Source organism: Odontesthes bonariensis, chromosome 20 (assembly GCF_027942865.1).
Source record: "Odontesthes bonariensis isolate fOdoBon6 chromosome 20, fOdoBon6.hap1, whole genome shotgun sequence".
Lineage (NCBI taxonomy): Eukaryota > Metazoa > Chordata > Actinopteri > Atheriniformes > Atherinopsidae > Odontesthes > Odontesthes bonariensis.
Window position 1 is genome coordinate 1529512 of NC_134525.1, and position 14146 is coordinate 1543657.

A 14146-nucleotide genomic window follows, 5' to 3' on the forward strand; every position below is an offset into this window, starting at 1 on the left:
AAGAGGACTAAAAGCTGCGCTTTAAAGTCAGATAAAAGGACTGTGACTGTGTTCCAAACCGCATACTGCATACTACATTCTAGATACTTCCGTACTAAATACTTCCATACTACATTCTAGATACTTCCATACTACATACTAGATACTTCCATACTACATACATTCTACATACTTCCACACTACATTCTAGATACTTCCGTACTACATACTTCCATACTACATTCTAGATACTTCCGTACTACATACTTCCATACTACATTCTAGATACTTCCGTACTACATACTTCCATACTACATTCTAGATACTTCCGTACTACATACTTCCATACTACATTCTAGATACTTCCATACTACATACTTCCTACTGCATACTGCATACTACATACTTCCATACTACATACTTCCTACTGCATACTAGATACTTCCATACTACATACTTCCATACTACATACTTCCTACTGCATACTAGATACTTCCATACTACATACTTCCTACTGCATACTGCATACTACATTCTAGATACTTCCGTACTAAATACTTCCATACTACATTCTAGATACTTCCTACTACATACTAGATACTTCCATACTACATACATTCTACATACTTCCACACTACATTCTAGATACTTCCGTACTACATACTTCCATACTACATTCTAGATACTTCCGTACTACATACTTCCATACTACATTCTAGATACTTCCATACTACATACTTCCTACTGCATACTGCATACTACATACTTCCATACTACATACTTCCTACTGCATACTAGATACTTCCATACTACATACTTCCTACTGCATACTGCATACTACATTCTAGATACTTCCGTACTAAATACTTCCATACTACATTCTAGATACTTCCATACTACATACTTCCTACTGCATACTGCATACTAGATACTTCCATACTACATACTTCCTACTGCATACTGCATACTACATACTTCCATACTACATACTTCCTACTGCATACTGCATACTAGATACTTCCATACTACATACTTCCTACTGCATACTGCATACTACATACTAGATACTTCCATACTTCCACATTACATACTTCCATACTACATACTTCCACACTACATTCTAGATACTTCCATACTACCTACTACATACTAGATACTTCCATACTACATACTACATACTAGATACCCAACATTTAGGAGAATCTAGTATGCATCCGGGAACTTCTCGCTTACTCAAACTCGCTTACTAACTCAAAAAGTTAGTAGGAGTAGTAGGAGAAGTATGCGGTTTGGAACACAGCCCAAAAATGAGTTGGAACCAACCGGTTCCCCGCAGCTGTGCTTAGATGAAACCGTTCTCTGTCTCTGGTGTTCCTCACCTTAATCATCACGGTCTTGGCGGTGCCCTGCTCTCCGATCAACAGCACGGCCTTCCTCTGCTTCATGACGGTCTGCAGCAGGAAGTCCGTCCTCACGCTGTCCACGTTGGGCACCAGGATGGACGAATACTCGGGGACGCACTCTTTGGGGTAGACGTACTCCGGGACCTGAGGATCAACGCAGGAGATACGCATGCTGAGTCTGAGAGTTGGAAGTGTTCTGATCTTAGGTCTGGACAGCACAAAGTTTCTTGTGAACCTGTAACGTGCAGAATGATGGATTCTGAGGTGAGGTGGAAGGTAAGGAAGGAAATAAGTTGCGCCTACAGACCTTACTGGACCAGTGTTCCCACTGTCCCTGCTCGCCAACCGTGAACTCAAAGATGTTCTGGTCGTCCTGAGTGTGCGGCAGATCCAGAGAGGAGCTGTGAGCCTTCAGAAGAGAAAAAGCATAGAAATGTGACCTCTTCTACTGAAGAGTGGCTCCTTTACAGTAACTACAGCACAGAGCTGGTCACATACTGTTGGTTTGGTTCTGTCAGAAACTGGAGACAGGTCGGCCTCACCAGGACTGAACAAACCTTCAGGAAGGCCTCCATCTTGACTCTGTCGTCCAGCTCCAGCAGCGCACCCAGAGACCACATGACCGCAAAGACGAACAGGGGACCGACGTCTGGCCGGCAGCCATGTTTCTCCTCTGTGGCAGCGAGCAAACCCTGAAGACACAGACACTTTGATTCTGAGGCCAGAGCGCCGTCTCAGACGGATCCTGCAGCAGGAGCTCACAGAAGCATCGAGAATGAAAGAATCAGAGAGGCGCTGACCTGCAGCAGGTCGATGGTCTGTCTGATGTACATACACTCCAGCAGCTGCATCTTAGGAGACACGGCGGTGAGGACGAAGTCCAGCAGGTCCTGAGGGTGGAATACAGCACATCTTCATGGTTTATACCAGATAAATATAACCTGCAGCGATAAAGCATTGATGTGATCATATAAACTTTGAATGAGGTCTCTATGATGTCGTATGGCTGAGTTATGAGGCCTCCAAAATAGGGCAGTTTTTGGCTCGTTAAGTGTTTTTCAATCGATTTTCCCATTGAATTTTGGGCTCGCAGAGGCCCAAAATGCTTAACACAAGTCTGCTGTAGACAGCCATGTCATTTTTATCAAGGTCCTGTTTAAAATACAGCTTTAATGGTATTTTCAAAATGGCCTCGTTAATTTATTTATAATTTACATAATAAATTACTCTGATCATTGATGTGGGAGGACTGATTTCCCCTGCTGGGGCTCACCTTGTAGCAGCAGTCGAAGCAGCCCCTCAGGGCGTGGGCCTGCGGCTGCGGCAGCTTCTGTAACCAGGCCTGCAGGATGGGGCTCCAGCCGAGCACCGAGGAGCTCATGAACACCATCCCGTTCCTGGATACCGTGGCTGGGGACGCATTGTCGATGTTGTGGGGTTCAAAGACCACCTGGTGGCAGAACACAAAGGACTTCACCTCTGAGCTCTGGGCTGAACACATCTGGCACATCTGTCAGAAACCTTTAACCTCAGCAGGTTAGCTGTTAGCTCACTCTCTGGGCTGAACACATCTGCCACATCTGTCAGAAACCTTTAACCTCAGCAGGTTAGCTGTTAGCTCACTCTCTGGGCTGAACACATCTGCCACATCTGTCAGAAACCTTTAACCTTAGCAGGTTAGCTATTAGCTCAGCAGGTTAGCTTTTAGCTCAGCAGGTTAGCTGTTAGCTCAGCAGGTTAGCTGTTAGCTCACTCTCTGCACTGAACACATCTGCCACATCCGTCACAAACCTTTAACCTTAGCAGGTTAGCTGTTAGCTCAGCTGGTTAGCTGTGAGCTAACTCTCTGGGCTGAACACATCTGCCACATCTGTCACAAACCTTTAACCTCAACAAGTTAGTTGTTAGCTCAACAGGTTAGCTGTTAGCTCAACAGATACTTAGCTGTTAGCTCACTCTCTGGGCTTAACACATCTGCCACATCTGTCAGAACCTTTAACCTCAGCAGGTTAGCTGTTAGCTCAGCAGGTTAGCTGTTAGCTCAACAGATACTTTGCTGTTAGCTCATTCTCTGGGCTTAACACATCTGCCACATCTGTCAGAACCTTTAACCTCAGCAGGTTAGCTGTTAGCTCAGCAGGTTAGCTGTTAGCTCAACAGATACTTTGCTGTTAGCTCACTCTCTGGGCTGAACACATCTGCCACATCTGTCAGAACCTGCAGGACTGGAGCGTTGGTGCCCACCTTGCAGCAGGGAGCCATGGGGATCCGATCTCCGTTCGCCAGCGTCAGAGTTTTGTTGTCGTCCAGAACCGAGTTCAGGTTCTCGATCCAGATGGCATCAACTGGACCGTCCAACACAATCCAGATGTGCTCCCCCTTACACACAAACACACACACACACACACACACACACACACACACACACACAGTGTTAGCATGCAGGCAGTGATGACGCACAGACTGAGAGTCGACCGAACAGTTTTCCGACCTTCTTGGCTCTCAGAGTTCGCCTCCACAGGGCGGAGAAGACGCCGTCCGTCCAGTCGTTGGTGGCCACGTCCAACGTGCCGAACATCTGCGAGGCCGTGATGGCTTTGGGGTTCATCCTCATCTCCCGGTGGGGGGAGCCGCACTCCGACATGGCCCTCATCAGCGTGTGGATGCAGGTCGTCTTCCCGGCGCCGCTGGGACCCAGCGCCATCATACCTGCAGCAGAACATCAGTAAGCTGAGGAGGGCGGCGTGTCACAGGGACTCAGGAGCTGTTCTGGATGCCCGGGTCGGGATTCTTTCCTCAGGGAAAGCGGAGAACTTAGAAAGAAACAGACTTCATACCTTTGTAAAAAGAAAGCTTCTTTAATTGGTCCTTCACTTTCCAGGAGGGTTTAGAAGCTAATGTTTGGACTAAAATGTGGAAGGATTGTAGCTTATCTGCCTGCATTTGTGCAAAGTAAGAGCCTGGGATCGGACTGTACCCTACCACCCTTTCTGCTTCAGGAAGGCTCAGATACTCAGAAGGTAGATAAAGATCCCAGCGTCCTGTAGCAGAAAGACAAACAGAGAGAAAACTGCAGAGCTGTACCGTGCCGGACTCTCTGGGTCTCGTAGAGCTGAACCAGCTTGAGGATCCAGGGAGGATGAGGGATCAGACCGGCCTGCTGAGCCTGAGTGAGGATGGACGACTCCAGGTCTGGATAACCGGCTTTATCCAGAACTGCAGCAGAGGAGGGAGAAGGTCTCAGGCTGTGTTCCAAACCGCATACTTCTCCTACTACTCATACTAACTTTCTGAGTTAGTATGTGAGTTTGAGTAAGCGAGAAGTTCCCGGATGCAGACTAGATTCTCTAAATGTTGGGTATGCATCATGAGGTTACTACTCATACTCAAACTACCCAAGATGCAACGTAACGTGGCCGATCGTCATTTCCTGTCAAAACGGCAGTTTCAAGCTAGCTACAACGAGGGTAGGTTCACTTCCTGTTTTCAAAACAAAAGCACCAATTGTATGGTAATGGCTTTCCCTATGATAAAAGGCAACGGGTATTTTATTTTGTGAAAATAACCAGAAGTGCGTTAGCTAACTGCGGCTAGCTTTAGTAGCCCCGAATTCGTGGGAACAAAATGGTAAACAGCCGGTATTTTGTCAGGTTTTCAACACGTTGGGGATCTAAACGACTACTTTCTCACCTGAAAATGTTTCAAATGTTGCTAAAGTTTACAGAGTTTAGAGCTTAAGGGAAATCAGCTTCAGGCCGGCTGATTTCTGCTCGGGCAGGAGCGAAATGCATTGTGGGTAAACGCTCTGCATACTGTCTGATCGATGAGTATGCAGTATGCAGTATGTAGTATGAAGTATGAAGTGTGTAGTATGTAGTAAGGAAGTATGCAGTATGGAAGTATGCAGTATGGAAGTATGCAGTATGCAGTATGAAGTATGTAGTATGCAGTATGTAGTACGGAAGTATGCAGTATGGAAGTATGCAGTATGGAAGTATGCAGTATGCAGTATGCGGTTTGCGGTTTCGAACACAGCCTTAAACGGTTCCACACTGATCACACCATAAAAACGGACTTGTTAGAGGTCAGGAAATTAACAGCTGAAAACACGTGTTGACGTGTTCATCTCCACTTTCTCTGATATCAGAGGAAAACCTACCGATGCCAGGAAACAGGTCACTGATCAGGCTCATGAAGAGGGGCTCATCCTCATCCACCTACAGAGAAAAAGGTTCCCAGTAATTAAAACCTCCCGTAGAACCTGTGGATACCCCAGTAATACCTCAGACCCGCTGAAACTCACCAGCTTTGAGAGGTTCATGTCCCTCAGCACCCTCATCACCACCGTCCTCTCCGGCTCAGACGGGTTTGATCTCTTCACGGCTCCGAGCGTCCTCAAGACCGACAAAATGTTCCTCAGACCAAAGTCATAATGGACCTGTTGGATGGATCATAGGTGAGATTATCGTGGCTCAGAGCCTGTGTATGGCAGTGGGAGGGGCCTGTGCGTGACAGTGGGAGGAGCCTGTGCGTGGCAGTGGGAGGAGTCTGTGCGTGGCAGTGGGAGGGGCCTGTGTGTGGCAGTGAGAGGAGCCTGTGTGTGGCAGTGGGAGGAGCCTGTGTGTGGCAGTGGGAGGAGCCAGTGTGTAGCAGTGGGAGGGGCCTGTGTGTGGCAGTGGGAGGAGCCTGTGCGTGGCAGTGGGAGGGACCTGTGCGTGGTAGTGGGAGGAGCCTGTGCGTGGCAGTGGGAGGGGCCTGTGTGTGGCAGTGGGAGGAGCCTGTGTGTGGCAGTGGGAGGAGCCTGTGTGTGGCAGTGGGAGGAGCCAGTGTGTAGCAGTGGGAGGGGCCTGTGTGTGGCAGTGGGAGGAGCCAGTGTGTGGCAGTGGGAGGAGCCTGTGTGTAGCAGTGGGAGGGGCCTGTGTGTGGCAGTGGGAGGAGCCTGTGTGTTGCAGTGGGAGGGGCCTGAGTGTTGCAGTGGGAGGAGACTGTGTGTGGCAGTGGGAGGGGCCTGTGTGTGGCAGTGGGAGGAGACTGTGTGTGGCAGTGGGAGGGGCCTGTGTGTGGCAGTGGGAGGAGCCTGTGTGTGGCAGTGGGAGGAGCCTGTTCTGCTGATGAAATGAGTGGAACCACCTGCTTGGACAGCTGCTCCTCACACAGCTTGTAGAGGGTATAGAACTTCCTGCTCAGGACCTGGTTGTCACGGAAACCTGCGCTGGCCAGTTTGACCCTCATGATGATGGCTCGGTCAGGGACCATCATGGCGACCGTGCGGAACTGGATCTTCAGGTTTTCAGGCAGCTCTTGACGACCAGCGTAACCGGGGTTCTGCGGGACCAAGAAGTTCCGGGTAAAAAAGTCCGGAACTTTGCAGTCGGTTGGTACCAGATCGGTTCCACCTCTGACAGCTCACGTGTTCCTCTCTGGTTCTACTGTCGTTCAGCTCAAGAACGTACCTGTGCTTATATATCAGATCCTGTCTAGAACTCATCAGGTTAGATGTTAGCTCAGAAGGTTAGATGTTAGCTCAGCAGATTTGCTCAACAGGTTAGCTGTTAGCTCAGAAGGTTAGCTGTTAGCTCAGATTAAGAGCAGGTTAGCTGTTAGCTCAGAAGGTTAGATGTTAGCTCAGCAGATTTGCTCAACAGGTTAGCTGTTAGCTCAGAAGGTTAGCTGTTAGCTCAGATTAAGAGCAGGTTAGCTGTTAGCTCAGAAGGTTAGATGTTAGCTCAGCAGATTTGCTCAACAGGTTAGCTGTTAGCTCAGAAGGTTAGCTGTTAGCTCAGTTTGATTAAGATTAAGATTAAGAGCAGGTTAGCTGTTAGCTCAGAAGGTTAGCTCAAAAGGTTAACTGTTAGCTCAGCAGGTTAGCTCAGAGGGTTAGCTGTTAGCTCAGAAGGTTAGCTCAGCAGGTTAGCTGTTAGCTCAGAAGATTAGCTGTTAGCTCAGCAGGTTAGCTCAACAGATTAGCTGTTAGCTCAGATCAGAACCTCATCTACATCGAGGGGTTTTTATGTGCAATGGAAATTGAAGTATCATCAGGTTGAAGAGCAACAGAAAACATTTGGTTCTACAATGTTTAACAGACTCTTTGATCTTTGGAGTTATTTTCTAAAACTTTATCAGCAGTTCGATTTATAGAATCTCAGTTTTTCACAGGTACCATGGTAAGGAAGATGCCAAACTCCGGGTCCAGGTCCACCACGTCTCCGTCTGTGAACACAAACTGTTTCTTCTTGTTCTTCTTGCACTGCAGGACCACGTAGATCTGCTGGGCAGCAACAGAGAGCACCGGCAGCTCGATGCGGTTAAACTCATCGAAGCAGCCCCAGGATCCGGACTGGGCCAGGCCTGCGGAAACACAACAAGGGCAGAGGGATCAAGTCCGGCTGGAACACTGACCGAGGAGAACCTCGAGTCCGGCTGGAACACCGACCGAGGAAAACCTGAAGTCCAGCGGTAACACCGACCAAGGAGAACCTGAAGTCCGGCTGTAACACTGACCGAGGAGAACCTGTAGTCTGGCTATAACACCGACCGAGGAGAACCTGAAGTCCAGCTGTAACACCGACCGAGGAGAACCTCGAGTCCGGCTGGAACACGGACCGAGGAGAACCTCAAGTCTGGCTGTAACACTGACCGAGGAGAACCTCAAGTCCGACTGGGACACCGACCGAGGAGAACCTCAAGTCCGGCTGGAACACTGACCGAGGAGAACCTGAAGTCCAGCTGGGACACTGACCGAGGAGAACCTCAAGTCTGGCTGTAACACTGACCGAGGAGAACCTCAAGTCCAGCGGTAACACTGACCGAGGAGAACCTGAAGTCCGGCTGGAACACCGACCGAGGAGAACCTCGAGTCCGGCTGGAACACCGACCGAGGAGAACCTCAAGTCCAGCGGTAACACCGACCGAGGAGAACCTCAAGTCCGACTGGGACACCGACCGAGGAGAACCTCGAGTCCGGCTGGAACACCGACCGAGGAGAACCTCAAGTCCAGCGGTAACACTGACCGAGGAGAACCTGAAGTCCGACTGGACCACCGACCGAGGAGAACCTCAAGTCCAGCGGTAACACCGACCGAGGAGAACCTGAAGTCCGACTGGACCACCGACCGAGGAGAACCTCAAGTCCAGCGGTAACACTGGCCGAGGAGAACCTGAAGTCCGACTGGACCACTGACCGAGGAGAACCTGAAGTCCGGCTGTAACACTGACCGAGGAGAACCTCGAGTCCGGCTGGGACACTGACCGAGGAGAACCTCGAGTCCGGCTGGGACACTGACCGAGGAGAACCTCGAGTCCGGCTGGACCACTGACCGAGGAGAACCTCGAGTCCGACTGGACCACTGACCGAGGAGAACCTCGAGTCCGGCTGGGACACTGACCGAGGAGAACCTCGAGTCCGGCTGGACCACTGACCGAGGAGAACCTCAAGTCCGGCTGTAACACTGACCAAGGAGAACCTGAAGTCCGGCTGTAACACTGACCGAGGAGAACCTGCAGTCCGGCTGTAACACTGACCGAGGAGAACCTGAAGTCCGGCTGTAACACTGACCGAGGAGAACCTGAAGTCCGGCTGTAACACTGACCGAGGAGAACCTGAAGTCCGGCTGTAACACTGACCGAGGAGAACCTGAAGTCCGACTGGGACACTGACCGAGGAGAACCTGCAGTCTGGCTGTAACACTGACCGAGGAGAACCTGAAGTCCGGCTGTAACACTGACCGAGGAGAACCTGAAGTCCGACTGGGACACTGACCGAGGAGAACCTGAAGTCTGGCTGTAACACTGACCGAGGAGAACCTGAAGTCCGGCTGTAACACTGACCGAGGAGAACCTGAAGTCCGACTGGACCACTGACCGAGGAGAACCTGAAGTCTGGCTGTAACACTGACCGAGGAGAACCTCGAGTCCGGCTGGGACACTGACCGAGGAGAACCTGAAGTCCGGCTGTAACAATGACCGAGGAGAACCTGAAGTCTGACTGGGACACTGACCGAGGAGAACCTCGAGTCCGGCTGGGACACTGACCGAGGAGAACCTGAAGTCCGGCTGTAACAATGACCGAGGAGAACCTGAAGTCCGATTGGACCACTGACCGAGGAGAACCTGAAGTCTGGCTGGGACACTGACCGAGGAGAACCTGAAGTCCGGCTGGGACACTGACCGAGGAGAACCTGAAGTCCGGCTGTAACAATGACCGAGGAGAACCTGAAGTCCGGCTGTAACACTGACCGAGGAGAACCTGAAGTCCGGCTGGGACACTGACCGAGGAGAACCTGAAGTCCGGCTGGGACACTGACCGAGGAGAACCTGAAGTCCGGCTGGGACACTGACCGAGGAGAACCTGAAGTCTGGCTGTAACACTGACCGAGGAGAACCTCGAGTCCGGCTGGGACACTGACCGAGGAGAACCTGAAGTCCGGCTGTAACAATGACCGAGGAGAACCTGAAGTCTGGCTGGGACACTGACCGAGGAGAACCTGAAGTCTGGCTGGGACACTGACCGAGGAGAACCTGAAGTCTGGCTGGGACACTGACCGAGGAGAACCTGAAGTCTGGCTGTAACACTGACCGAGGAGAACCTGAAGTCCGACTGGACCACTGACCGAGGAGAACCTGAAGTCCGACTGGACCACTGACCGAGGAGAACCTGAAGTCTGGCTGTAACACTGACCGAGGAGAACCTCGAGTCCGGCTGGGACACTGACCGAGGAGAACCTGAAGTCCGGCTGTAACAATGACCGAGGAGAACCTGAAGTCCGGCTGTAACAATGACCGAGGAGAACCTGAAGTCCGGCTGGGACACTGACCGAGGAGAACCTGAAGTCCGGCTGTAACAATGACCGAGGAGAACCTGAAGTCCGGCTGGGACACTGACCGAGGAGAACCTGAAGTCTGGCTGTAACACTGACCGAGGAGAACCTCGAGTCCGGCTGGGACACTGACCAAGGAGAACCTGAAGTCTGGCTGGGACACTGACCGAGGAGAACCTGAAGTCTGGCTGGGACACTGACCGAGGAGAACCTGAAGTCCGGCTGTACCACTGACCGAGGAGAACCTGAAGTCTGGCTGTAACAATGACCGAGGAGAACCTGAAGTCTGGCTGGGACACTGACCGAGGAGAACCTGAAGTCCGGCTGGACCACTGACCGAGGAGAACCTGAAGTCTGGCTGTAACACTGACCGAGGAGAACCTCGAGTCCGGCTGTAACACTGACCGAGGAGAACCTGAAGTCCGGCTGTAACACTGACCGAGGAGAACCTGAAGTCCGACTGGGACACTGACCGAGGAGAACCTGAAGTCCGGCTGGGACACTGACCGAGGAGAACCTGAAGTCCGGCTGTAACAATGACCGAGGAGAACCTGAAGTCCGGCTGGGACACTGACCGAGGAGAACCTGAAGTCCGGCTGGGACACTGACCGAGGAGAACCTGAAGTCCGGCTGTTACACTGACCGAGGAGAACCTGAAGTCCGACTGGGACACTGACCGAGGAGAACCTCGAGTCCGGCTGGGACAGTGACCGAGGAGAACCTGAAGTCCGGCTGTAACACTGACCGAGGAGAACCTGAAGTCCGACTGGGACACTGACCGAGGAGAACCTGAAGTCCGGCTGGACCACTGACCGAGGAGAACCTGAAGTCTGGCTGGGACACTGACCGAGGAGAACCTGAAGTCCGGCTGTACCACTGACCGAGGAGAACCTGAAGTCTGGCTGTAACAATGACCGAGGAGAACCTGAAGTCTGGCTGGGACACTGACCGAGGAGAACCTGAAGTCCGGCTGGACCACTGACCGAGGAGAACCTGAAGTCTGGCTGTAACACTGACCGAGGAGAACCTCGAGTCCGGCTGTAACACTGACCGAGGAGAACCTGAAGTCCGGCTGTAACACTGACCGAGGAGAACCTGAAGTCCGACTGGGACACTGACCGAGGAGAACCTGAAGTCCGGCTGGGACACTGACCGAGGAGAACCTGAAGTCCGGCTGTAACAATGATCGAGGAGAACCTGAAGTCCGGCTGGGACACTGACCGAGGAGAACCTGAAGTCCGGCTGGGACAATGACCGAGGAGAACCTGAAGTCCGGCTGGGACAATGACCGAGGAGAACCTGAAGTCCGGCTGGGACACTGACCGAGGAGAACCTGAAGTCCGGCTGTAACACTGACCAAGGAGAACCTGAAGTCCGGCTGGGACACTGACCGAGGAGAACCTGAAGTCCGGCTGTAACACTGACCGAGGAGAACCTGAAGTCCGGCTGTAACACTGACCGAGGAGAACCTGAAGTCCGACTGGGACAGTGACCGAGGAGAACCTGAAGTCCGGCTGTAACACTGACCGAGGACAGAGGTCGGCAACCTGCGACTCTTTCATCCTTTAACCGCGGCTCTGGAAAATAATTTAAGTGTATTTTATTTGTGTTAGTTCGATTTTTTTTTTATTGTAGTTCTAAATTGGAAGATTATTGTGATCTTGAAATATTAAAATAATAATAATTTCATTATTTTTCGTTGCTGAAGATATGCGTCACACTCGAGACTTTCAACTCCACGTAGGCCAAGTATGGAGAAATGTAAGAAAAGAAAAATATCTGAAGAAAATAGAACATTTAATGATGCCTGGGCAGAATCGTTTGCATTTTCTTTATTATTATTATTATCTTTTCAAGAGTTCAAAATGTGTTCATTACATAAATAAAATGTAAGTTTAGCTCCTCATGGATTTTGTAAGCAACACACTATAGTTGTTTATTCAAAGCAAGGTAAAAAAAAAACAATATCTTCATTTTAGATGTAGAAAAGTATTAGCGGGCTCCCAGTGTTTTCTTTTCCGTGGGAACCGGGTCCAAATGGCTCTTAGAGTGTGAAAGGTTGCCGACCCCTGACCCAGGAGAACCTCAAGGATCTGGACTCCATGGGACGTATGGATGGATGGATGAAATATTCCACCTTTAGGACGTGGACCTGCCTGAACCAGACTGGGTTTGTGTTACAGAAGATCTACATTAGATCTCAGGTGAGGTTTCTTTTTCGGTTATTAATCGGTTTTGAGCCACATCTTCGGCTAAAGTCCAGGTCTGGGCGGCTGGATGAGAAGGTCTCAGGATCCAGGTGTTTCCACGCCATGAAAGACCCTAAACCCAGGAGGATCTGTCGGTGCAGTGGAGGCCCAACTCACCCTTATAGATGCGCCCCAGTCCTCTGTAGTCCATCTGGTCTGAGCAGTTGAAAACCACCACATATTTCCCCAGGCAGCGGCCCATGTCTTTGGTGGTCTCCGTTTTACCTGAAAACGCACGAACACCAACTCCAGGTCAACATTTTCTTTTTTTTTTTAAACATATGTTTATTGTACATTTTGTACAAACAAAAAAATAAACGATAATAATAGCAAAAATAATTATTAAAATAAAATTAATTAATAAAAAACTGGAAGAAAGAAAAAAATAAAATAATAATAATAAAAAAAAGACGTTTTTAACCACAAAACAAAATATCATTGCTTGTGTAAGAATCATGGTGGTAAAGAGATAAATAAATAAAAAAATATGTGAATAAATAAATGCGTATATCTAAATATACACACACATATGTAAAGACACATATAACACATATATGTAAAGGTCTAAATAGAATAGAAAAATACTTTATTTATCCCCCAATGGGGGAAATTCAAATTTGTCAAGTAGCTCAACATTTTTTTTTAAATATTTACAATGATTGAATTAACAACAATAAAACAACAATAATAATACTACTACTAACTAAATAATAATAAATGACTAAATGGCAAAATAAAAAAATGTATAAAAAAAATAAAATAAATATATAATAAAGAATTTAAAAAAAATGTGTATACTAAATCAAGATAGTATGAAAAGGTGGATAAATCTTTAGTTCAGCTCTTCATTCCAGCCATCTACTTCAATATAATTTTTCTCAAGGAAATTACAGAAAATCTTCCAGATTTTCCAAAACTTGTCAAGCTTATTTTTCATGGTATCTTTTCTAAAGCCAAGTAAAAAGACTTCCCTGTTTACCATTGTGAAGTAGAACAAGGTTTATCCATTTTCCATGAACAGGCTACACATCTTTTAGCTTCCAAAAAACAAATATTGAGTCAGGATTTTTCATTTTTGGAGGTCCAGGTCAACATCTAACCGAGTCGTTTCCGCTGCAGCGTGCCGCCTCACCTGTTCCCGCCGGCCCGGCCGGAGCTCCGCCCATACTCATCCCCAGAGCCTGGGACAGGGTGATGTAGCACCTGTCCGTCAGCGGCGTGATGACCAGTCTGTCGGTGCAGCCCAGGTATTCGTTGCAGTAGCTGAACTGCACATCTGTGATCTGGATGACACATCTGTCCGCCTCCTCCAGGAAGTAGAACCTGGACTGCTTCTGCCACTCAAAGTCGGACGCAGAGCGCACGTTCAGACGCACCTGAGGAAGGTGATGATGCGTTAGCGACCCCGGCGGATGTCAGAGAGGAAGTCTGTGTTCGAAACCGCATACTACATACTGCATACTACATACTCCATACTTCCATACTGCATACTGCATACATCAGACAGTATGCAGAGCGTTTACCCACAATGCATTTCGCTCCTGCCCGAGCCGAAATCAGCCGGCCTGAAGATGATTTCTCTTAAGCTCTAAACTCTGTAAACTTTAGCAACATTTGAAACATTTTCAGGTGAGAAAGTAGTCGTTTAGATCCCCAACGTGTTGAAAACCTGACAAAATACCGGCTATTTACATTTTTG

General features: G+C 49.2%; 1 protein-coding gene across 1 annotated transcript in view; it reads right to left on the reverse strand.

Annotated features, from left to right (window-relative positions):
• The window catches only part of dnah5l (dynein, axonemal, heavy chain 5 like), an 89586-nt gene that overhangs the window by 39529 nt on the left and 35911 nt on the right, over nucleotides 1-14146 (reverse strand). The window contains exons 43-56 of the mRNA XM_075452492.1: nucleotides 13580-13823; nucleotides 12565-12672; nucleotides 7543-7730; nucleotides 6513-6707; nucleotides 5686-5820; nucleotides 5542-5599; nucleotides 4467-4598; nucleotides 3874-4091; nucleotides 3627-3761; nucleotides 2656-2832; nucleotides 2183-2272; nucleotides 1940-2074; nucleotides 1690-1791; nucleotides 1359-1526 (exon numbers count right to left, since the gene is read on the reverse strand). Of these exons, the coding sequence (XP_075308607.1) occupies nucleotides 1359-1526; nucleotides 1690-1791; nucleotides 1940-2074; nucleotides 2183-2272; nucleotides 2656-2832; nucleotides 3627-3761; nucleotides 3874-4091; nucleotides 4467-4598; nucleotides 5542-5599; nucleotides 5686-5820; nucleotides 6513-6707; nucleotides 7543-7730; nucleotides 12565-12672; nucleotides 13580-13823 (2085 nt within the window). The remainder of the gene's footprint in view (nucleotides 1-1358; nucleotides 1527-1689; nucleotides 1792-1939; nucleotides 2075-2182; nucleotides 2273-2655; nucleotides 2833-3626; nucleotides 3762-3873; nucleotides 4092-4466; nucleotides 4599-5541; nucleotides 5600-5685; nucleotides 5821-6512; nucleotides 6708-7542; nucleotides 7731-12564; nucleotides 12673-13579; nucleotides 13824-14146) is intronic.